Source organism: Zootoca vivipara, chromosome 5 (genome assembly GCF_963506605.1).
Source record: "Zootoca vivipara chromosome 5, rZooViv1.1, whole genome shotgun sequence".
In the NCBI taxonomy this organism is placed as follows: Eukaryota; Metazoa; Chordata; class Lepidosauria; order Squamata; family Lacertidae; genus Zootoca; species Zootoca vivipara.
In genome coordinates this window covers 72,215,346-72,237,354 of record NC_083280.1, presented here as the reverse complement: position 1 = coordinate 72,237,354, position 22,009 = coordinate 72,215,346, and the positions used below count along the sequence as shown (strand labels likewise).

General features: G+C 41.8%; 2 protein-coding genes across 5 annotated transcripts in view; one reads left to right on the top strand and one right to left on the bottom strand.

Moving 5' to 3' along the window:
* The first annotated feature begins 1,719 nt into the window (after nt 1-1,719).
* On the top strand, nt 1,720-6,884 carry LOC118096658 (cytochrome c oxidase subunit 5B, mitochondrial). Its single transcript, XM_035138731.2, has 4 exons — nt 1,720-1,894; nt 5,067-5,137; nt 5,610-5,709; nt 6,689-6,884. Exons 1-4 carry the CDS (start codon nt 1,804-1,806, stop codon nt 6,799-6,801), a joined length of 375 nt encoding a protein of 124 aa, XP_034994622.1. The 5' UTR covers nt 1,720-1,803; the 3' UTR covers nt 6,802-6,884.
* Nucleotides 6,885-8,369: 1,485 nt separating this feature from the next.
* The window catches only part of HERC4 (HECT and RLD domain containing E3 ubiquitin protein ligase 4), a 33,324-nt gene continuing 19,684 nt past the window's right edge, over nt 8,370-22,009 (bottom strand). For 2 of the 4 annotated variants that reach the window (XM_035138726.2, XM_035138727.2), the window contains exons 15-25: nt 20,831-21,003; nt 19,546-19,665; nt 16,651-16,749; nt 16,214-16,381; nt 15,268-15,411; nt 13,076-13,242; nt 12,664-12,730; nt 12,392-12,474; nt 11,580-11,763; nt 11,261-11,363; nt 8,370-9,693 (exon numbers count right to left, since the gene is read on the bottom strand). In XM_035138726.2, the coding sequence (XP_034994617.1) occupies nt 9,485-9,693; nt 11,261-11,363; nt 11,580-11,763; nt 12,392-12,474; nt 12,664-12,730; nt 13,076-13,242; nt 15,268-15,411; nt 16,214-16,381; nt 16,651-16,749; nt 19,546-19,665; nt 20,831-21,003 (1,517 nt within the window). In that variant the 3' untranslated portion in view covers nt 8,370-9,484. Of the gene's footprint in view, nt 9,694-11,260; nt 11,364-11,579; nt 11,764-12,391; nt 12,475-12,663; nt 12,731-13,075; nt 15,412-16,213; nt 16,382-16,650; nt 16,750-19,545; nt 19,666-20,830; nt 21,004-22,009 lie in introns of those variants that run through there. The other 2 variants (XR_004693945.2, XM_060274950.1) reach the window with 2 other exon arrangements.

Genomic DNA, 22,009 nt, shown 5'->3' with positions numbered 1-22,009 from the left:
TGCAGATGCAATGCAGCTACCGTAACTCTCTTACCTGTGCAGAAGGTGGCCTATTATGTCTGTGCTGCTCTCTTCAGATCCTGCATGTGAGATGCAAACACAGCCCATCCTGTTTTAATGCTTGAAGCTAATTGTGCTATTTCTACACTTTGCCTACTGTTGCTGCCATGCTATAATTCACAGTGTGAATTCACACAGTGAATTTGCAGTCCCCTGATTTGAGCTGACCCATGAGTAGAGCCTATAATTATTATTTATAGATGAACAGAGAAGAGCAGCCTGACTGGACCTTAAATGTTTTCCATCCTTCATAAGAAGCTTTTCCTGTGTATGCTTTATGCATTACAGGAAGGAGCTGCTAAAATATCTCAATATATTAGGATAACTGAATTAGCTGCCTCCATATAGCAAGCCATTCCTGACTGCTGGTTCACTACATGAATTGCAAAGTCTTCACCATGCCAGTTACAGTCTTTTTCTCCCTATGTTTTGCCCCAGATAATCACTCCTGCACCATCCAAACACCTTACAATATAGAAATATCTTAATTGTTCCCTTTGGCAGCCATCTCCCTATAATAGTCATCTTTTCCATATTGAACCTAATGTTCAACAGCTATTCTACTGGCTGGCTGCACAAAGGCACAGGCTTACATGTGAGGAAAGGGAAGTATGTAATCCACTTAAAGTATTTTATTTCATATTATTGTGTGAGCAAAAGTGTATTAAGATACTCATCTTCAGGTGACTCTACAACTCAACAGATGGAGGAGAATCTGCCACAGTTCAGCAATGTAACTTTCAAAGTAAATACAAAGGAAATTTTCTATCTTATTTTTATTTTAATAATATATAAGGCCACTCAAAAACAGTGTTCACTGGGTGGCTCATTAATAAAATCATATAAGTGCAATTGATACTTTGTATGTAAATATTTTAATCTGATAACCTTGTATTTATGAAACCCTAAGAGCAGCTGTGCAACTGCAACTATAAAAGACCTAGTGGCTTAAGGAGGATGTATTTGTGTGATCAAGGATTGCCTGTCTTTTTGGTTGCTCATCTTCTGAAACAGATAATCGACACCTCGTTGTTAAAAAATGTGGCACTTACTGTAACAACTTCATTGTGAGTACCAGCACCTATTTTTCTAGAAAGCAAGCACTGGTGCAACCCTACCTGGCCCTTGAGAGTGCCTCTGTGCAGGTGCTGTGTTGCAACCCCCCCTTCCTCCATTCCTAGGGTTAACCAAGCCTTCCCTAGCCTGGTAACCTCCAGACACTGGTGATGACAGACCCTCCAAGTGTCCCCGTTTTCCAGGGGCATCCCTGATTTAGAGAACCCGTCCTGGTTTCTGCTTTGTTCCCGGGAATGTCCCGCTTTTCCTTAGGACGTCCCTATTTCCATTGGGAGAAATCTGGGAGAGCACGGAGTTAATGTTTTATTACGTTTTCATATACGGTATGTTGGAAGCTGCCAGAGCGGCTGGGGCAGCCCAGTAAGGTGTGTGGGGTATAAATAGTAAAATTACGTCCCTATTGTCATCGGAGAAATGTTGGCGGGTATGGGATGATGGGAGTTGTGCTCACGATGGGGAGAGCACCAAGCTGGCGAAAACTGGGGGGGGGCATGAATGACCCACACAACCCTGAGCCTGGGGGCGCGCAGACCCGCTTCGGGTTGGTGTTGACGGCGGTCGCCCGCTGCCCCTCCCTCTGGTGGGAGTGGCCGCCTGCCGTGAGCGCCGGCGACAGCTGCAGGGCTCGCTGACCTTGCTCCGCCGTCGGATCCCCGAGGCTCCGCCATGGCGACCAGGCTGCTGCTCCTCCGGCTCTTCTTCCCGCGAGCTGCGCGGGCCACGGCGCCCACCTCCATCCGAGCCATGAGCGCCGGGGGTGCGTACAGGCCGACGAGGGGCGGCGGCGGGGCGGCTGAGCGCGTTTTGCTGGGCTTGCGCGCCTCGCGGCTGTCTTGCGAGCACGCGCTCTGAGGGAGCGAGGGGCTGCTTTTGCCTGGCGCTCGCAGACCCGGCAAGGTAACCTCAACTCAAACCAAAGCGCGGCACCCCCTGCCCCGTCCAGGAGGCGCCTCCTCGGGGTTATAAGTTCGAGCTGGGCGCTCAAGGGCCCGCCCCCCTGGGGCGCTGCTGCCTCCTTTTCCGCGAAGAAACCAATGCCCCCCCTCCCGGCGTATGGCAGGCAAGAGCCGCCCCTGGCACAAGGCCCCTTTGCTTCCCTCTTCTTGGAGGGACTCACGTGCCCTCTGTGGAAGACACGTGGAACAGCCCCCGATAAATGCCCTTTGAAGTGAGGCAGGCAAGAGTCTGTTTGCAGAGCCGCACGTGAGTTTTGGGGGTGGGGAGAGGGAGTCACCATTGGCTCTAAAATCATTATCTAAACTTGACAATTACCCAAAGCAAAGGGGTTGTTTGTTTGTTTGCTGAGGCTCTGTTGTAACGTTTGCTCTCGTTTGACCTGTGGGTGGAAGCCAAAGGCTAGGAAATGCCCCCTTCTCACCACAATTCTGCCACCCGGCCCCCTTCCTTTGTTAACTCTGCTGGTGTCCAGGGGATATGGAGTAATTCAGGAGTACTGTATGCTTTCCCACCACACCACTTACCAAATTGCAAACATAATGTCCCTGAACAGAGCCTGAAGGCAATAGCCCAGTAACTGGGATTCAATGGAATACTTTCTCTGACTCTAGAAGTGCCATATCACCACTGTAACTATTAGCTAGTGATGGAAATACTTTCTGCACCGTTTCTAGCTCTACATACTTTTTGAGATGGGTCAGCTGAAGCTGTACACAACATTCTGAATGTCGCAACACCATAGATCACAGAATCAGAATTGTAGAGTTAGAAGGGACAATGTAGTCCAACCTGCTGCAGTGCAGGAAATATTTGCCCATGGTGGGGCTCAAACCAACGACCCTGAGATTAAGAATTGCATGCTCTACCAACTAAGCTACAGTATAATGTACTGTGTAAGGACATTGTGGTACTCAGAGTTTTCATTTCAGTCCACTTTTTTATCATCTGAAGCTGTCTTATTCACTGCCACGTACTGATAATTTCATTGAGCGCTCTGCCATGACCTCCAGGTTCCCAATTAGACACTGCTAGATCCCATCTGATCAGTGTACTTAGTAAGGGTGGTGGTAAAGAATATGTAAGGTAAAGGTACCCCTGGCAGTTAAGTCCAGTTGCGAACGACTCTGGGGTTGTGGCTCTCATCTCGCTCTATAAGCTGAGGGAGCCGGCATTTGTCCGCAGGAAGCTTCTGGGTCATGTGGCCAGCATGACTAAGCAGCTTCTGGCGAGCCAGAGCAACACACGGAAACACTGTTTACCTTCCCGCCAGAGTGGTACCTATTTATCTACTTGCACTTGAATGTGCTTTCGAACTGCTAGGTTGACAGGAGCAGGGACCGAATGATCGGCAAGCCCTAGGCTCTGTGGTAAAAAATATGTAGTGCATCCTAAAATATCACCTTCAAACCAGTATGATTTAAAAGTGCTTAATTTTATCTGGGTTGTGTCATTCTTCACTTCTTCCAGGGGTTCATTTAGTCAGTTCAACATTTAGCATTAAATTGCTATATCCTCCAAGGGCCCATGAAGCTCACATTTTGGAAATTAAAGCAAATTTTCAATTTGCCTGAAGCCAAAACAGAAAAGACTAGGAAATCTCTTATCCAAATTCCCTGCATTTAATGATAATTTGGTGAACTGACAATGCTGACTGAATTCTCTATGAATTTCCTACACTTCTGCCATGAATATTTATTAAGTGCCAAGAACAATATACAGGAGTTTGGTGGTACCTTCAAGAAGTGGTATACCCAGTAGGTGGAAATGTGCATGGAATTCTCTTTTCACACTCTCTTTCATAAATATCTCAGGGGCAGTACACCTTGTCAAACCATAACGCAGGTGCCCTAAAGTGGGGATTCTGTAAAGCAGGAATAGCCAACATGGTGCCTTCCAGTGGTTTTCAACTACAACTACCATAATCCCTTATCATTGGCAATGCCGCCTGGGGCTGTTGGGAGTTATAGTCCAAAGTATCTGGAGGGCATCAAGTTGGCTGTCCTTCATTTAATGTGTGAATTACAGGGTTTTTAAATACTTTTTTTCAGCCAATGGCCTGGGAAGCATAGTACCTTCTCAGCAGTTAAGGCTAGATATATCTATGCATGCAAATAGGTGTGTAAAACAAGAGTTGGAAACTATGACAGCAGAAGACTCCAACTTGGTGCTAGAATTTTTCCTACTGCAGTTATTAAGAGGAAGATGCACTGATGGCAGGGATTTTGCTCATATAGAATCCCCTCACACATGGCCTGTTCCCAGAGGCGGCGGCATACCTAGTGATTAGATAGGTTGGTTCAGAGTGGCTGGGAGCCTGCCCATCCATGTACTCCTCAGGCCATTCCTCCACTGCTCTGGGTGAGATGTGCAGGCTCCTCTGAGTGCCATGATGGAGAAATCAGATTGCTGCAGCCCTGAGGGCCCTCCTCCCCAGTCAGCTGGCAGCGAAGAAGAGGAAGAAGTCAGGGAGATGGACCAATGGAGATGGTGGGGAGGCAGAGCAGAGCAGACTCAACCCCAATGTCTGTGGAGGAATTCACTGGCTGAGCGCAAAGGGCAATGAAAAGCAACTATTTTGAGTTTCAGGTCCATGGTCTCTCCCAACTTTGGTGGTGCCAATACAGCTCCTTGCCAAGAGCGCAAGGGGCAGGGGATGCAGCAGACTGATATGTCTCCTTGCTAAGGACATAAGGGAGCCTAGTTATGCCTCTGCCCAAAGGTAGTTGTTATCATCAATGCCAACAAAGCAGAATGTAGAATGACAAGAGAGAATCTGGATCAGTACATAAAGAGAGATGGCATTTACAAAAGAGTTACCGTAGCTGCATTTGCTATGAAGGCCTGAGATTTGCATACTCAAGCCCACGTTGACCATATGCCTAACAGTTGTTTTAAATGGGTTTAAGTTTGCATATCAGTGCATAGTGTCAGATAGTTAATCAAATCTGGGGGGTTTCCATTGTTCTTTTCAGGTATCCCTACGGATGAAGAGCAAGCTACTGGGCTTGAAATGAAAAGTATGCAAGCCTTGAAGAGAGGGGAAGTAAGTTTAAAGCAATTGAAGAGTTTCACTGAAATATGATTTTGTTTGGTTTCATACTCTTGACTAATAACCATCACTATCAGTGGAAGATTTTAAAAGAAATTTAACCTCCAACCCAACACATCTCCCATTGTTTTTGTTGACTACACCATTGGCTGTGGTCTCATCATGCACTGTGACTTAGAAGTTCCAAGTTTTTACGGGCCCTGTAGATTTTTCTCAGCATCACTTAATTTACACATCAAGCTGAATTTAAAAGGAATGAAATTCATGCAGATGAACCAAGGTTAGAGTGGAATACAGTCTTAAACTCTTACTTCAGTCACCCAAGATTTACAACTTTTTTTGTTCTTCCACTGTATTTCTAGTTCTTTAAAAATCAACCCTTGGTCATTCAGTAAAGGAAAAACATGGCAGGAGGGGATGTATATAACAACTGTGCTGCTAACTAACACACTTCTTCTTTATAAAGGATCCATACAACATATTGAAGCCCAAGAAATATCCAGGAACCAGAGAAGAGCCTCATATTGTTCCATCAATTGGGGACAAGAGACTAGTGGGTTGTATCTGTAGGTATCAGAATTTGTTTGACTTCAGTTCATACTGTTTTCCTGGTTCTCATATTGCATAGTCTTGTAAAACCTATTAAGCACCAGACATTTCAGGTGCAATTCCTTCCCACCATGGTGAAGCAATAGTCTTTTGATTCAAACAGTAGAGCCTTTCCCCTTTAACACATCCCTCAGTGCATGCATGCACTCAAAGTGGGATAATTATAGAGGCAGCATGCTCAGGCTTCCCATTCTCTGTCCTGGGCTGCCTGTGTGCATGCACAAGGGGAAGAATCCACTGAACCCAAGGGGAGTTGAGGAGGGTAAGACTGGGTGCAAGTATTCCATCCATATCTTATAAATTACCTACAGCGATTTTTCTGTTGTAATAGTGTTGATTTTTAACAGTGGTTTCTAGTTGAGTTGGGTGTGAGTGCTTTAAGAAATTTTAAAAATACTGTACAGGCATACTTAATGACCCTGTTACAAATGGAGCGGCGTGTAAAATATGCAAAGCCTAAGTCTTTGGTAGAAGATGCATACTATATTAAGATACAAACCTGGGATTTCCTACGATACTTGCTTTGAAACACCAAGCAGCTATTGGCTCTTTCCCAGGTTGTTTTCACTCTCTAGCCTTTTTTTCTTGTCCGACACCAACAGTCAGCAGGGTGACAAGTTAGAAACATTTCCTGCCAATTCTCCCCCACATTCATGCATTTGGGAGTCTCTTTCCCAGAGTCCCTGTGTAGTTATGTCCTACAATGACAACTACACAAAAGATGCAGCAACATGCAAAACTACTTCCCACTGATCTGGTAGGAAAGATGCCATAACCAACTTCAAAAATAGACCAGCTTCAAAGGCTGCTGTTCCATTATTCTAGGCAACCAAAACTGTTGTCAAATGTAGCTGGCCCTTCTCTAAAGTCCTTGCAGCTTTCTAAAATGTGGGTTCTTAATTAACAGATACTGGATTTCTTTCTTTCTTTCTGCAGGTGAGGAAGATAACTCCACTATTATTTGGTTCTGGGTACACAAAGGAGACAGCCACCGTTGCCCTCAGTGTGGGTCTTACTACAAGCTAACTCATTATGAACTCCCCCACTGAGAACTGATACCAAGAAAAGGTGTTTTTTCTTTCTTTCTTTCATTGTAGGCTTAAATAAATCTGCCTGCCTTTAGTTGCATCAACCTTAGTTACATTATTGCATCTGCATCTAAAAGCTGAAACAGAAATACCATACAGGAGCTCTGAACAGTATCCCTTTTTGGGGGAATCAAAGCAGCCACAGAAGGCCTGGTTTGGATTATGGCTGCAGCTGTGCTGTTCCCCCCCCCTCTATTTTTAAAACCACTCCCACCCTCCTATAGCTGCTATTTACCCCATTAGGGGAAACATACAAGTGCCTATATGCTGGTGCATGAGGTAAAATTAGGACCTTGGTAGCAATGCATGCACCCTCATTGCTCCTAATCTCCTCCCACCTCCAGTGTAACGTGTGTGTGTACGCACACACACACACACACACAAATGCCTTGCTTCATTTTTAAAACTCCTGCTGACTCACAAAATATTCCTTCCAAAATCTCATCATTTTTCACGGGAACTACTTCCACAAGTTATTTGTGAACTACAAAAATGGAGATGATCCAAACTGCAACCAACAGAATGGTAGAAGAACCTAGCTTCACATGGCACGCTTGGTCAAAGTAACAGACTTCTAGGCTGAGCATTATTACAATGTAACACATGGTTATGGAACAAACATCTGCAAGGGAAGTAGTGATATGTTGGGAACTTAGCAGGAAGGAAAGACAACTTACTTAACAAGGTATATGCAAGGAAGAACCTACGTCCATTATAACAGGGGTTGGCAAGGCTTACCGGCCATGGGCCAGATCACTCCCGTGGAGATTGTCCGTGGGCCGGGCCGGTGCAGCATGATGCTGGAAATCACGTCTGCACATGTCGGTGGCACCGGAAATCGCTTCTGCGCATGCCCAGATGCCGGAAATCGCACCTACACAGAAGCAATTTTCTGCGTCTGGGCAAGCACAGAAGTGATTTTCGGTATATGCATGTGCGCAAACGCGATTTCTGGCGACGCTCGGCGACTCCCTGTGCCGGTTTAGCACAGCGCGCAGGGGGCTCGCCAAGTGGGCAGCTCAGTTTGTGGGCGGCTCATGGGCCAGTAAAACAGTCTTCGTGGGCCGCACCTGGCCCATGGGCCGCAATCTGTCGACCCCTGCATTATAACATACAAAGTATTGCACATATGCATAAGCATGGATCGTGTGTATCTGATCCTTTGCCATGTCCTGTCATTTCAGCATATCAATATAAATTGTTTTAGAGAATTTTCATCTAGGATATGAATCCTCAATCATTCAAGGCAGCATGTCTACAAATCAGCCACCCACAAGTAGATGCATTGACAGTATCCCTGTTTCACTCTTATGTGACATTGCCAGATGGACTTCAGTCATGCAGACTATAGAGCCTACCTGGGTCTTGTCAATTATGCAGACACCGTACAGCCAGAACTGGGAATTAAGGATGAACCTCAAAATAATTATAACAGAGATGTGTGTTAAGTGACACATTGCTATGCTAACTCCTGCACAGAATCAAATTTGTTGAAAGAATGAAACATTTACATGCACACTTGTACATAATTCATTCAAGAATTTTTTTATTTGATGCTTGAATTGTTTCACTGCAGTTTATAAATCTAAAAAAAATAAATATTTCACAGCTGAAAGTCACATACTATCCATTAACATGTAAACATTCAGGAACTTAAGCCAGCCCCCACCCCATCAATCCTATGCTCAATTTGATATCATCAAGAGATGTCTTACTGAAATCCAAAAAGTCTTTTAAAAAGAGAGCATTTAACAATTATCTGAAAAAGTGTAAACTGAACCAGAACTGTAAAACTGCTCTTTCAGCATTTGTGAATGGGAACAAAAGGATAAAATTCTCAGCTCTACTGCAGGTAAAAGGCAAAAAGTGGAGCTGAAGCCAGGCATTCCTTGATTATTCTAATTACCAACAGTTGCCAAGGATTGAGTTCCAAGATTAAATAATGGGTTCCATTCATAATTTTAACAACTGATAGTTGCTTCATGCTGCCATGAGATTATCAGACAAATTACCTTTCACATTGTCTTGATCATTTTTTTATGTTAACAGGAGCCATATTTGTTCTAGTATGAAAGAGTTGACATACAATTTATGGCTCCTCATTAGATTTTTTTAAAAAGGCAGAGATGCCTATCTCTTAATTTATCAGCTCAAATGTTAATGCCTTTAGGGTGTGTGTCTGTGTTTATAAAATAAGCCCCAATTCAGTTACAAGCAATAGATTCTCTACTGCTATTGGAGCACAGGTATTTTATTACAAAAAATTATTTACAAAATGAAAAACCTAATATGACAGTTGCAGTGATTGGGGGGGGGGGAAGTAAGCACACCTTTCACACACATAGCAAGTCATTTTGCAATATGTGAAGTACTAAAATGTAGTTAGTGAAACCATTGCTTTTATTCCAAAGTTGAATTTTTATTAAGATGGCAAAATGTGGCTCCAGCATTCATATCAAGACAGTTTATTAGTGTAAGGATTTTTGGCTGCCATTAGAGGATCCGATCACTGAACATGTTTACAAGCATTTCTTATAATAGCTCTGCTGCCAGGCTTTTCACCTAATGTGACACTGCAAGATAGATGCAAAATTAGTTCAATGTTCCCACGTTACAGAGTTGCTGTGTTCTTAGCTTCTGCAAGTTATACTAAATTGAAACCTTCATTGTGATCAATAGCCTGGATCAGCTTAGATCTGAGTATTTCTTTATCTGTATATTTTGGAAGATCAAGAAGATTAAAACACGTGTGAGACACTGGGAGATACTCATCACCACCTCCAGTCGGCTGAATGACAAGACTAAGGCTCTTCATCCCAAGAATAGGAATACGATCACTGCCTGTCAAAAATACTACCAAGAAAATATAAATAAGTAAGAAGCCTGGGTACAAAGGCCAAAAGCTTAGTGTTGTGCTATAATTTTCATTTTACTTTTTCAACTGATATAGCCCAAATATAAGATTCTGAAAATGTAAGGCAGTTATAGCCATATGAAATTGTTTACAGTTCATTGTTTTTGCTTAAAGCTATTGTAAATGAATTTAATAGTTTAGAGAATTAATTTATTATATTTGTTCATTGCTTCACCCAGAAGTTCTTTGGGGGACAATATAACTAAAAACAGAAAATTCATATAACACTCCCGAATACAACCCTAAAAAACAATAGTGTGGTGTGAAGTGATTTAATTAAGTTAACAGTTTCTCTTGGCTAAATAAATAATTCTTTGCTTGGAAACTGGTGTGCTTACATCTAAAGCAAGGTTTTCAACCTTGAATTAATAAATAATATCAAATCAAGCAGAGCAGCTGCATGAGTGCTTTCAACTGGTATGATGTGTGTCACCAGAAATAGCTGCAGTTAATCTATTCATATATGTGCCTGTATGCATGTTAGGGTGCTCACACATTCAAAACTCAGGGCGGAATCTAGACTTAAGTTAACTTAGGTCCTACTGAAATCAAGTGAGCCAAGTCATGATGCATGTTGTGCTTCATTCCCACTGAAACCAGCCAAAATAAAATCTGGATCCAACAGATAGTATTTGAAATATAAGAAAATAAGCAACTTGCAGACCTGATCCTAGTGATTGTTGCTTATTTCTGTTAAAAATATTCTTTTTTTAAAAAAGTGAAAATGCAAATTCTCCCTTGGACAGAATCCAGAGTCAGCTTAGCATTTTAACAGTTCAAAAAACCAAATCCAACACTAACACTTGGGCTTAGCACAGGCACCCCCAAACTTCAGACCTCCAGATATTTTGGACTACAATTCCCATCTTCCCCGACCACTGGTCCTGTTAGCTAGGGATCATGGGAGTTGTAGGCCAAAACATCTGGAGGGCCACAGTTTGGAGATGCCTGGCTTAGCATGACATGTAAACCAGGTCTGCACTGTAGTTTAGCATTACATGCATGAACAGCACTAAACCCCATGCCCACATTCATAGGTGCCAATTCCCTGCGGCCCTGGGTGCCTGAGCACCCACAAAATTCCCCATGAAGGGGGTGGGCACCCACACATTTTGGTGCCAGGACCAAGCTGGCACTCCTGCTTGTATTTTCCCCTAACTGCTGCTGCTGCTCTTAAACTGGAGTTCTTGCTTCCAATTTTGGGGACAGATTACACTATAACTTGATAACAAGACAGGATCATAAACTGCATATTGATCCTGGCTTGTCTGAACACACCATAGCTAAACTAACCACAGTTCCAAGTTTGGATGTAGGTTTTTTTTAAAAAAAACATAGGTAGATACTTCTGATAGCCAGGTCTGCTGAAGGAAGCTCCACAGGCCCGAGTCTCACTGCTGCTTAGCATGTAGTGCTATATTGTGACATGAAAAATAAGCCAGTCGTAACAATTGCTCTAGAGTTCCTATTTAGATTTCTTATTTTCTTACAGAGTTTTGTACTTACATAAAAACTGTTTCTTCTTCTCCAGTGGTAACTCATGAAAAACTTCCCAGAACATTTTAATTGTTGGATTCTCTGCCCAATATTCTCCCTTGTATTGAGTATTCTAAGAACAACAAATCAAAATCACAATATATCCCCCTCAAATTTACAAATAAAAAGCTGTATATTGAACAAACAAAAATACCTATGCATAAGTGTATTTATAGAATTTTATGTATTTTAGTGTTCTACATAATATAGAAAAGATCTATTTTGGACAATCGCTTACACAGGATTCTTTAGTGTTCAGTAGTTGTTAATGTCTGGACTAGTAACATACCTTCTCTAGTTCTTTCCAATCATAGTTTGTATTCCCAATCACCATTGCTTGCAGTTCATTGGGCTGGAAGAGCTGCAGAACTTTACCTCCACAAACCTTGTGAAAGCCTGCATGGAATGCGTCATAGAGAGGAGCCACAGATTTATTGAATATGTAGTCCACGTAGGCATTCACAAACTCTTGCCTAAAGATCAAATGAGAAGAAAAGGCACCATGTTTTCAGAAGATGAGAGTGTTCAACCACAACTCCACTAGCAATGAACAGCAACCATTTTAGCACTGCCAAGAATTATCTTCACATAGCTCCAAGTTAAGAACTAGAACATGAATGTCACACTGAATCCAGCACACAAAGCAAGGAAGGGAGGTATGAGAAAGGAACAGTAAAGTTTGACACCAATTCCTAACTTCTTAAGTTATAGTTTATGAAGCCAGGAAAGACAATCCAAATGCTGCCAATGTCTTGGTGACTGCAGTAAGGAACCACCAAGAAGAGCAGTGGAAGGAGGGCACAACTCGTTCTTAAAATATTTTGCCTGTTTATCACAACACAAAGAAAGAAAGAAAGAAAGAAAGAAAGAAAGAAAGAAAGAAAGAAAGAAAGAAAGAAAGAAAGAAAGAAAGAAAGTTCTTTTGAAAGCTTACAGGTTTGGAATAAATATCTCAGACGTTGGGTGCAATTCCCCACCACACCCACACCCCTTTTAGTTGAATTCTGAGTTAAGAACCTGCATGAAATGAAAAAAGTAGTTCTCCCTGATAAAATTAAGCAAAGGCAAACTATTCTGTCAACCTACTATGCCAAAACTTACCTGTTTTGTTTGACAACAGGAATATCAGTACCATTAGGAATTAGCTCCTTAACTTCCGTGGTACCAAAATTTTCAACAGTGATCTGTTTAGAACATGAGAGTGTATATTACTTTTTGTTGCAGAACAGAATCTATAATTCAGTACAGTAAAGTGAAGCATGCTATACAAAGTCTAGCATTTTAACAGGAAAAGAGAGACTCGATTACATATTATTATTACTCATTACACTTGCATTAAAAAGGTGGCAATGGATGAATGATCTCACACTTACTGTAAAGTTGAGGCAGAAGGTATCCTCTATATCATCTTCTGGGTAGTCCAATAATTGCTGCATACTCCTGAGAATAAAATGTCTCTTATCTCAAGTTGTAACAGCACAATTTATTCAGAAACTTACAGAATTGAAATGGTTTTATATTCTTCCACGGAAATTTACAGTTTAGATTAGCAAAAATCTAGCAACTACTGAGAAGTCAATATCTGTTCAAGTTTTTTGCCCTGAAAGGATTTCAATCCTAAAAAACCTACATTTGTTTCAAGTGTGTCAACTAGAAATAAAGACGCTCTATCTTGTATCTCATCTCCTTAACAAGGTATTGAATTATTTCTTTGCACTGTGAAAGAAGTTATGATGCACAGAAATGTTAATCTACTTACTGTACTTTAAGTTATAATGTGCTCACCTGCCAACATCAGGCATTAGCTCTTTGAGGTCGTCCAAGGAAGGTTTCTTGTTCAGGAGCTTCTTATATAAAGCCAAGGGGAAGTGAAGCTCTACAATAGTAAAATTATATATTGCTAGCCCACAGACAACACCAATCAGATGAAACAAGTCACTGTCTTCAAAAGTCTGCAAATATGAAAAACATGAAATTAAACTTTTAAAAGCTTACGAAAACATGCACATTGCTTTAGAGGCCATGCTTACATTCAACTGCTGCTAGACTTCAAGTGGAATCACAATAATTTTGCAAGCTAGTTAGTATTCATGTATATGTTTGAGGTTGGGATCTATAGGGTTATAAACTCATTAAGCCATTTCTTCAAGGGTTACAGAAAAGGGTGTTTAATTGCTTTGTATTTGATTTTACAATCCCCTCTAGTGTAGCCAGGCAACAACTCAAGTGGCAAGCAACCAGTGCTTTGAGGGTTGGGATTCTAGAGAGATGTCCTGATCAGGGCCGGCTTGCCCACTGGCTCTAGTGGCGCGGGGCGCTCAGGGGCGCCCCAGCAAGTGGAGGAGCTGTGCGGCGGCCTCCCTTTTCCCTCCTCTGAGTCTTGCACGCCTGCCAGCCGCGCTGCTCAGGGGAGAGCAGGGAACAGGGGCACTAGGACCCTGTTCCGCTCTGCAGCGCCAGGGTCATCCCTCACCCCGATGCTGCGTTTCATTGGTAGAGGCGACGCCACATGGCAGCAGCTCTACCAATGAAATGCAGTGCCCTGTTGGTGGGAAGGAATGCAGTGCCCTGTTGGCGCAAGGAAACGGCCGGGAGGCCTCCTGGCACTGCCCAGACCCACCCGGGCCCTGTGGCCCACCCACGGAAGAGGGGAGGCCACGTGGACCCCGCAAGTGCCGGAGTTGCAGGAGACGGCCGGGGGCCATGAGAAGCTGCTGGGCGGCCTCTGGCACAGCGCGGCCCCGCTGTGAGGCGCAGGGGCCGCCGTGAGGCTCCCCCCGCCGCCTGGCACACCAGGCCCTAACGCTGTGCCAGGGAGGCTCTCCCCACTGGCTCCATGGCGCGCCATCTGGCCTCCACTGTCGGCGGGAGGGCTCCGGGAAGCCCCGAGGCCTTCCGGCGCGAGCGCCTCCAGGGAAGGTAAGAGCTTTCCTTTCCCCCTTTTTCTTTTTTAAAGAGGGGGTGGGGTGGGCGCCCGAGGGATCCCTGCACCAGGGCACTCGATGAACTTAAGACGGCCCTGGTCCTGATGATGGTTATCTATGACCTGGTAACACCCTGTATTAATGCACTGCACTTGGTGCTGCCTTTGAAGAAAACTAGGAAACTTCAACAGGTATGGAATACAATGCCTAGATTATTAACAGAGACCAATTGAATGCACTATATTTCATATCTCACTCAACGGAAAACTGCACTAGTTGCATCTCTGGCACAGTTTAAGGTGCTGGTTCTTGCCTTTAGAACTTTAATCATCTTAGGAGGACTGCTTTGTTCTACAGGAACATGCAGCTCAAGTTCTAAGATCATCCTTGAAGTCCTTTCTCTGAGACATCTTGGTGAAGCCAATTACAACAAAGGAAAAGGGCCTTTTCTGTTGTGGCACATCTAGTGTAGAATATTTCTGTGGGAAGGCTTTTAATCACACTACATTTGGATTTTTTATTACACTATATGTGTTTAAAATGCTAGGATGTCTGTTTTGTCACCAACAAGAGTTTTGTGAATGGCCACTGTTAATAATGTAATTGTGACTAATCATATGTTCTACATTTCATCTAACATCATTATTTACAATCCTTCCTCCAAACAACTCAGGTGAACACTTCATGTACCCAATGAAGTGGTCTGTACTTCATAAAAGCTTATGCCATAAGACTTTAAGATGCGGTGATACTTCTATTTTGGCCCCAACACACTCTACAAAAACACAGCCATGCAGCAACCACAACACAGACTGACTTAATCAGGTGCTGTTGTATTCATGGACTTCTGTGACCACCAGGGAAAGGGGACAGAAATGAGCACATTCAGGATCAAGAGCAAAGGGCTAACATAACAAATGCTATCATAGACTAAAGGATGCAGTGTGCACTGGTGCAATTATAGTAGTAATATTCTCAAAGATACCATTGACTGAAAGTCAATCAAGATATTCATTTCTACTATAAATACACAAAATCCAACAAATTACATACCTTATCTGAGAACCAGATGAGCCTCGATTGTTCATCATACCTGAACATTCCGTACTTGGGATCTAACAGTTCTCTCATGATAAGCAAGAAAAATTCTTTGCGAACTCCTCCTGCATCAACAGCTTCTTCCCCTACAAAAATAACCTAACATTGGCAATGCAGTTAGAACATTACATTTTTTAAAAATAAAATACCACACATACTCATAGAATCATAGAATTGTAGAGTTGGAAGGGACCCTGAGTATCATCTAGTACAACCTCCTGTGATGCAGAAATATGCAGCTGTCCTGTAAGGGAATTGTACCTGTGACCTTGGTGTTATCAGCACCACGCTCTAACCAACTGAGCTCAATTTGTTATTTGGATAACGACATTTACAATAAGGAGTCTGAATAAAGGTCACTTCATACATTATATTTTAAAGTTGTAAAATGTGTTTAAGTTTTTATTATGTTTTTATAAATGTTTTATTATTATTTATGTGCTGGAAGCCGCCCAGAGTGGCTGGGGAAACCCAGCCCGATGGGTGGGGTAACGATTGATAAATAAATAATATATGAACAGGGCAAGTGCATATTTGTAAAGACAGGTATATATTATACAGCTACATTTTTCATTAACCTGGAGAAGCCTCAACTCTATGAATGAATGTTGAATGAATGTTGAGGGGCAAGTTATGAATTATATGCAAGTGTGTATACTAAAGTTCCAACAATTGAAAAGAAAGAAAATGCAACAAAAGGAGCATGAGGTAGTTGTGCTTTTGAATGATGGGAGGAAGCGAGTGCTGAACCCTTTCTTGGCCAGCTGTTTTCTGCTCAGAATTCTCCCTTCACCCAGTTCTAGGAAAAATATTTGCCATGGGAAAAGCAGGGGGAAGAGAAAAAAGAAAGGCCAGGTGTGCATCACAAAAAGGTAAAAATATGCATGCATATAGGCTATACCTTAAGAGGCTTCTTGTAGTCAACATTTTTTGTTTTTCTTAGGACTTCCATGGCATCCCCCACAATATTGTCTCTGCGCACAATTAAGATCAGACATGGATTGACAGATTCAAATACTGGGAGAAAAATAGATGAGAAATTCTGTCTGTGAGCCTGGTCAACAGCCATCTGGGGAAAACCAAGTAAAAACCTTAGTGGCAGCAGCAGTAGTAATAAACACTGGATGCTCAAGAGAATCTACAATTCCTAGTAATATTTCCAGCTTGTGATTATACTAATGCAGTACTGCCTGAATCTTTGATATCCAAAGACACAGTTTTTCTCAATAACTGAGCAACTGTGATACAAGCCAGTTAATATAAACAGGGCCTAAATTATATCAATCCAGGAATAACTACAGTGTTTTAAAGTATTTTATTTTTAAATTACTATTTTACCTGCATCTGTAAGACCGCATCTGTCTGCAAGAGTGTTGTCTTTGCCTGTGCATCAAACACAAATGGGTAGGTGCAAATTGTAACTGGCACGTCTGCTAGCTAGAAAGGCAATGGAAAAAGCTGTTAGGATGTGCAGTATTAGCAACAGTATATATAAATTTTCTTTCTTTTTTGGCAGTTATGCAACATTTACTTGACAGAGAGATATAATACAGGATATGAAGCCTATGAAGAGGTTTATATTTTTAAACAGTTTTAGATATATCTAATCCATGAATTTATTTCAAATTTATCAGAATTCAAGGCCCATGGATAAAACTGATGTCAGAATCTTTGGGTCTAGTTTCCAAAACTTTACTGTGGAAATCAGATAACCTCTTACCTCATTTAATCCATGACTGATATCCTACCAAAAGAGTACACAAGAGGCAGCAGTAATTGAAAGGAAAAAACACTGTTAGGTTCTTCTCCACTTTCCTCCACACCCCCAAAAGCCTTGATGCAGATGCCTGCATTTTTTTAAAAAAAAGATGGGCAAAACTAGTGCCTGTGTGGCATTCAGAGTAGAGCTATTGAAATTAATGAACCTAAGAGCTTCCTCTTGTCCCGCTGCTTCCCTGCCCTACACCAAGCAAAACTGCTCTTTAGTTCTCAAATGGAGCAAATAGCAAATGGTTTTTCCGTGGACTGCCCTTTGTTCCAATAAAGTTAAGAGCAGGTTTTCCCTGGGAAAGGAGTGGGACAAGGGAGCCCTAACTTAAGTCACTTTCATGAATGTCAATGGGTCTATTTTGAGCAAAATTTAGTTAAATACCACTTTCTATGTCCTGTGTACATAGAGCAGTGTAGAGAACAATGTATGCTAGTGCACATGGATCCCAGGGAGGTACACAGCATCACTGTGCCCACATACAGATCCACAGCTAACACATGCATGGAGCCTCTACCAAAGTCATGCCTGGCACACATTCACTTCCACAAGATACAGTGGGCGCTCCTTAGAAAACAGGGATAAATTAAAGTTCATAGAGCAGTTTGGTCCTAAACCATGCAATTCTCCAACTTTAAGATATTGGCCACCTAGAATTTTAAAACATTTATTCAAACATATATCCCAGCTCATTTCTAAAGCTTTATTGTGGCCCACCTCCAAATTATGACTAAACTATTAATGTGCCTAAAAAACAAATGTCACAGGCGCAAAAAGCTAGCCTAAGTATTTTTTAAATTCTTCTTTTCATCCTTCATCAGCATGTTGATAATGGACACACAGCACTCATGAGCACAACTTATCTATTCAATTAATACATTTATGAATAATCTTTTTCATTTTCAAAGTCTTAAAAAGCAGATTGCATTTCTCACAATCAGTATTCCGAAACCACAGATCCTATTTAACCTACACTGTTTCTAGGCTCTGCTCCAAGCCATTACAAAAATACTTCAGATGCCCGACTTGAGATATATGAGCAGGGAAAGAGACACTTTCCCTGAGCTAAAAATAAAATTGATACTTTAGGGAGTAGTTTTAAATAAGGGTGGGGACCTTTCCTTTGAGAACACCACAATTACTGAATAGAAAAGGTAGAACAATGAATATAGGCACAATTGCAATGGTGGGACATAGAACACAGGTATTCTCCCATAAAAGCAATATATTTGAGTAACTCATGAGGAGACATGCATGAGGGCAGATGACATTTTAAAAAGGTCACCATTTATCATTTAATAAACCTGGAATTTATCATTTAATAAACCTGTTGCCTACCTTAAATAGTTTCCAAAAATATTCTTGTTTGTTTAGAAGCCCAACCCTATTACTACCTTCAGTATAAATTAAGAATCCATGTTCTGACCTTGAGTAGTATCTCAATTAGTGTTTGGAAACAAGAAACAAACTAACTAGAAACTTAGCCGTTTCTTAGCCGCAGATGCTTCCATAACCCAGCAAGTCTTTCATATATCCAAGCAATGCATTTACTTTTCAGTTCAGAGATGTGGCTGTGAAAAATCACCTCTGCTTGCACTCTATGGTCCAGTTCACACCAAACCAGGGGTGGTTAACCTGTTGTTCAACTGCAACTCCCACCAGCCTCAGATAGCATCACCAATGATCAATGGTGAGTTGTAGTTCAGGTTATTCATGTCTGCCACTATACAATGGCTTAGTGCTGCATGAACAAATCTCCCTGAACCCTGAGCTGTATGCTTGCCTCACCAATTCTTATTAGTCCAGGAGAAGAACCTGCACCAAGTTTGGTTTTGCTTTTGAACCATCTAGGCTCAGTGCAAATGAATGGACTAGGGATTCTGGCAGTTAGCTTCAGAAAGAACTCATGTGCCAAAATGTGACTGTGGTACACCATGATTTGCCAGTATGGTATATCCAAACCAAGCAGTGCATCATTTGATGTATACTCTGTTTTTTAAAAGAAAAGAAGAAAAACTAGCCCTCTCTCTAGCGCACATCAAAGACTGATTTTTTACTGTGTATGGATGTAATGTTTCAGAAAACCTCACAAAAAGGACATTGTCCAGGAAAATCTATTTTTAAAAAAGGAAACCCACAACCCAAAATTGACATACACTAAGAACCACTCTAAATAGAAAGAACACTTGTCACAACCTAAATGGAGGAGCACGGGACCTAACATTCATTAATTTCAATGGGTACACTGTTGAGTGAAATTTTAACTGAATACCATCCATAGAAATCTAGCATATTAGGAAGAACACCCTTTTCTCCCACATCTAGCTTTCTGTTTGCAGAAATTTATTTATATATTGGGAACACTGAGCCATACAATTCATCCAACTGAGCAGCTATGCAATGTGAATTCAAGTCCATGCAGTGTATTTTATAACACATAGTGAAAACAAAAATGGGACATTTACCATTCCATATGCCTGCTGCTGAATCCAGTGGAAATAGTCACTTCTTATGTCTATCAAATCCTGTAGTTCATGTATGTAGAATTTATCATATTGTATGATTTGCCCACCTCTTTCATTTACCTGCATTTTAAAGAGAATGCAGTTTGTCACTGAGAATATTTTACATTTCACTCTATTCTATTAAAACTATTTCTGCAGACTTGTATATGAAATGCTATTTGCAATATTTTGGCTGGCCTAATAAAGGTATTGCCATACTATGGCTTCTGAAAGTTGCTGTCTATGTTAGCCAGCCTTCTTCACAAAGAGGAATAATTTGTCTAAACTCTTAGGAAGAACTATTTTCATTTATAAATATATGTCCTTTTCCAAAGCATAACAAGACTGGAATATGTCAGTGTCACACAATGATTTAGTTATAAACTACAGGGAACAGCCATTTTCTGTGTACACCGCTTTCAGCCCCAGAATGGGGTGGGGCTGGAATAGGCTGATGTTTTAAGGACGTTTTTGATATGATGCTTTCTCCCTCCCACTTTAGGGGTAGGTATTTGTTTGCTTAATGCAACTGAGGTTATTTATAACTGATTAGCAGCAAGAGAAAATGTGTTTTAAATTATTTATTTATAGAATGATACTGTTTATATATATTAGGTTGTAAACATTAAGAGGTTAGTGTTAAAAACAACAACCATGCATTTTATTCCAAGATGCACTCCAAAAATCAACTTGATAATAAAAGTACTTGCTATTACCAGGTGGCCTGTGAGTAAGACTATTTGAATAGTGGGGTTCCACATGTTTCTTGTCAGCTATTTCGATATTCAGTGTCAGATCTTAAGACATTGAACCAGAATACATGCATGTATGCACAAAATTGCAGCCTTAGTGATTTCTCTTTTGTGGCTCTGCCTTTGCTAAAGCAAGCTAAGTTGTTCACAAAATAAATTTTGACTCCATTTGTAATATTGGCATGAACTTTCAACTTCTGTGGTTTGGGTGAGTCCATATACTGAGATCCATATACTTTGATCCCAGTTCTGATGTTACATTAAATCAAAGTATGGTCTTGCATTTCTCTTCATGAGAACACAAGGAAATACTCCATCCAATGATTACTATACGGATTCCAAACAAATCCCAATGGTCCACACAGCCACAACTTACGGTGAAAGTTCAGACTTCTAAAGGAATACTCAGTGAAAGTCAATTGCATCAGTGATACACTACATCAGCCAAAATGTATCTGGCAGCAGAAATAAAGATACAAACTGCAAAGACCTACCCTGTGCAAAATTTCCAAAACCTTGAGAGAAGAGTGCAGGCAGCTAGAGAAGATTCTTTGCTCTGAAGTCGGGATGCCCATCTTGTATAATTTAAGAAGGTGGACAACAACATCCTTGTAAAGTTCCACTATTTTAAGGAACAATGGAGGCTCCAATGCAGACCACCAGTTTTCTAGTAATAAAAAGGAAAAGCAAATCTAGCAGACAAAAATGTTGCACAACTTAACAGGACTTATATGCATCTAATACTGTCTAGATCTCAAGTTTGTTAGTTGTTCAGCAATGAGTAAATTAGACCACCCGTTTTTCCACTCTGTATCCACATCCTTTTAATATGTAAGAATAGGAGACATAGTTTTTTGGATGTTAGAAAAGGAAGTGCAAAGTTTATTCTCCATGGGGAGAAATCTCTCAAACAGTAGCAAGAAACCCTGCTTATTAACTATAATGAATTCAAACGGACAACTTAAGAAATTTCATTGGACACTTGAACAAATACAGATTAAAAAAAAACTTGGCCTCAAAATTATAAATCTGTATCACAGTAGAGTATCTTCTATAATAAAGTGCAAGTGTCTCTGCGTCCAGTCCCTGTGTCCGTGGGATTGCGCTACTGCGCATGTGCCCCACGGACAGCCGTTGGGACTTGGAGCGCAGAGACTTCGGACGGACGGGCGGAACTGTTGAAGCAGCGGGTGTGCGCGGGCACACGGCGGGTGCACGGGCACTCCCATTCTCTTGCACTTCACCCTACTTTTTCCTCCCCCTTTCCTTCCTCCCCCCCCACCTGAGAAACTGGAGAAGGAATGGCCGCTTCTCCCCACCAATTGAGGAGGCGGTCTCGGGTGTCCCTGCTCTCCAGCACTGGGAAGCTTTTTTGAGGGAGGTGATGGAAAGCGTAGCGGGGCTCCCCGCCTTCCTCTCCGCAGGCGGCCCCCCAGGAAACAAGCAGCTCAGTGACAACAGTTCCGCCTCTGTAACACAGGAGATTTAACATCTGCAATCAGCTGGTGGGGGGAAAAAGGGAGTGGGGCGGCTCCCCCCACCAGCTGATTTTCTCCATATTTTCTCCATATTTAAGTGGATGGATATACTTCGCCTTTTATGAAGTTTTGGTCGCTCTCTCTCAATGTATATGCATGTGTGTGTGTGTGTGTGTATTATATTTGTGTGTTGCT

Coding starts and splice junctions, on each gene's coding strand:
- LOC118096658 (XM_035138731.2), top strand. CDS start 1,804: ATGGCGACCAGGCTGCTGCTCCTCCGGCTCTTCTTCCCGCGAGCTGCG. Junction 5,138..5,609: donor AAGCCTTGAAGAGAGGGGAA/GTAAGTTTAAAG, acceptor TTCTTTATAAAG/GATCCATACAACATATTGAA. Junction 5,710..6,688: donor GAGACTAGTGGGTTGTATCT/GTAGGTATCAGA, acceptor TTCTTTCTGCAG/GTGAGGAAGATAACTCCACT.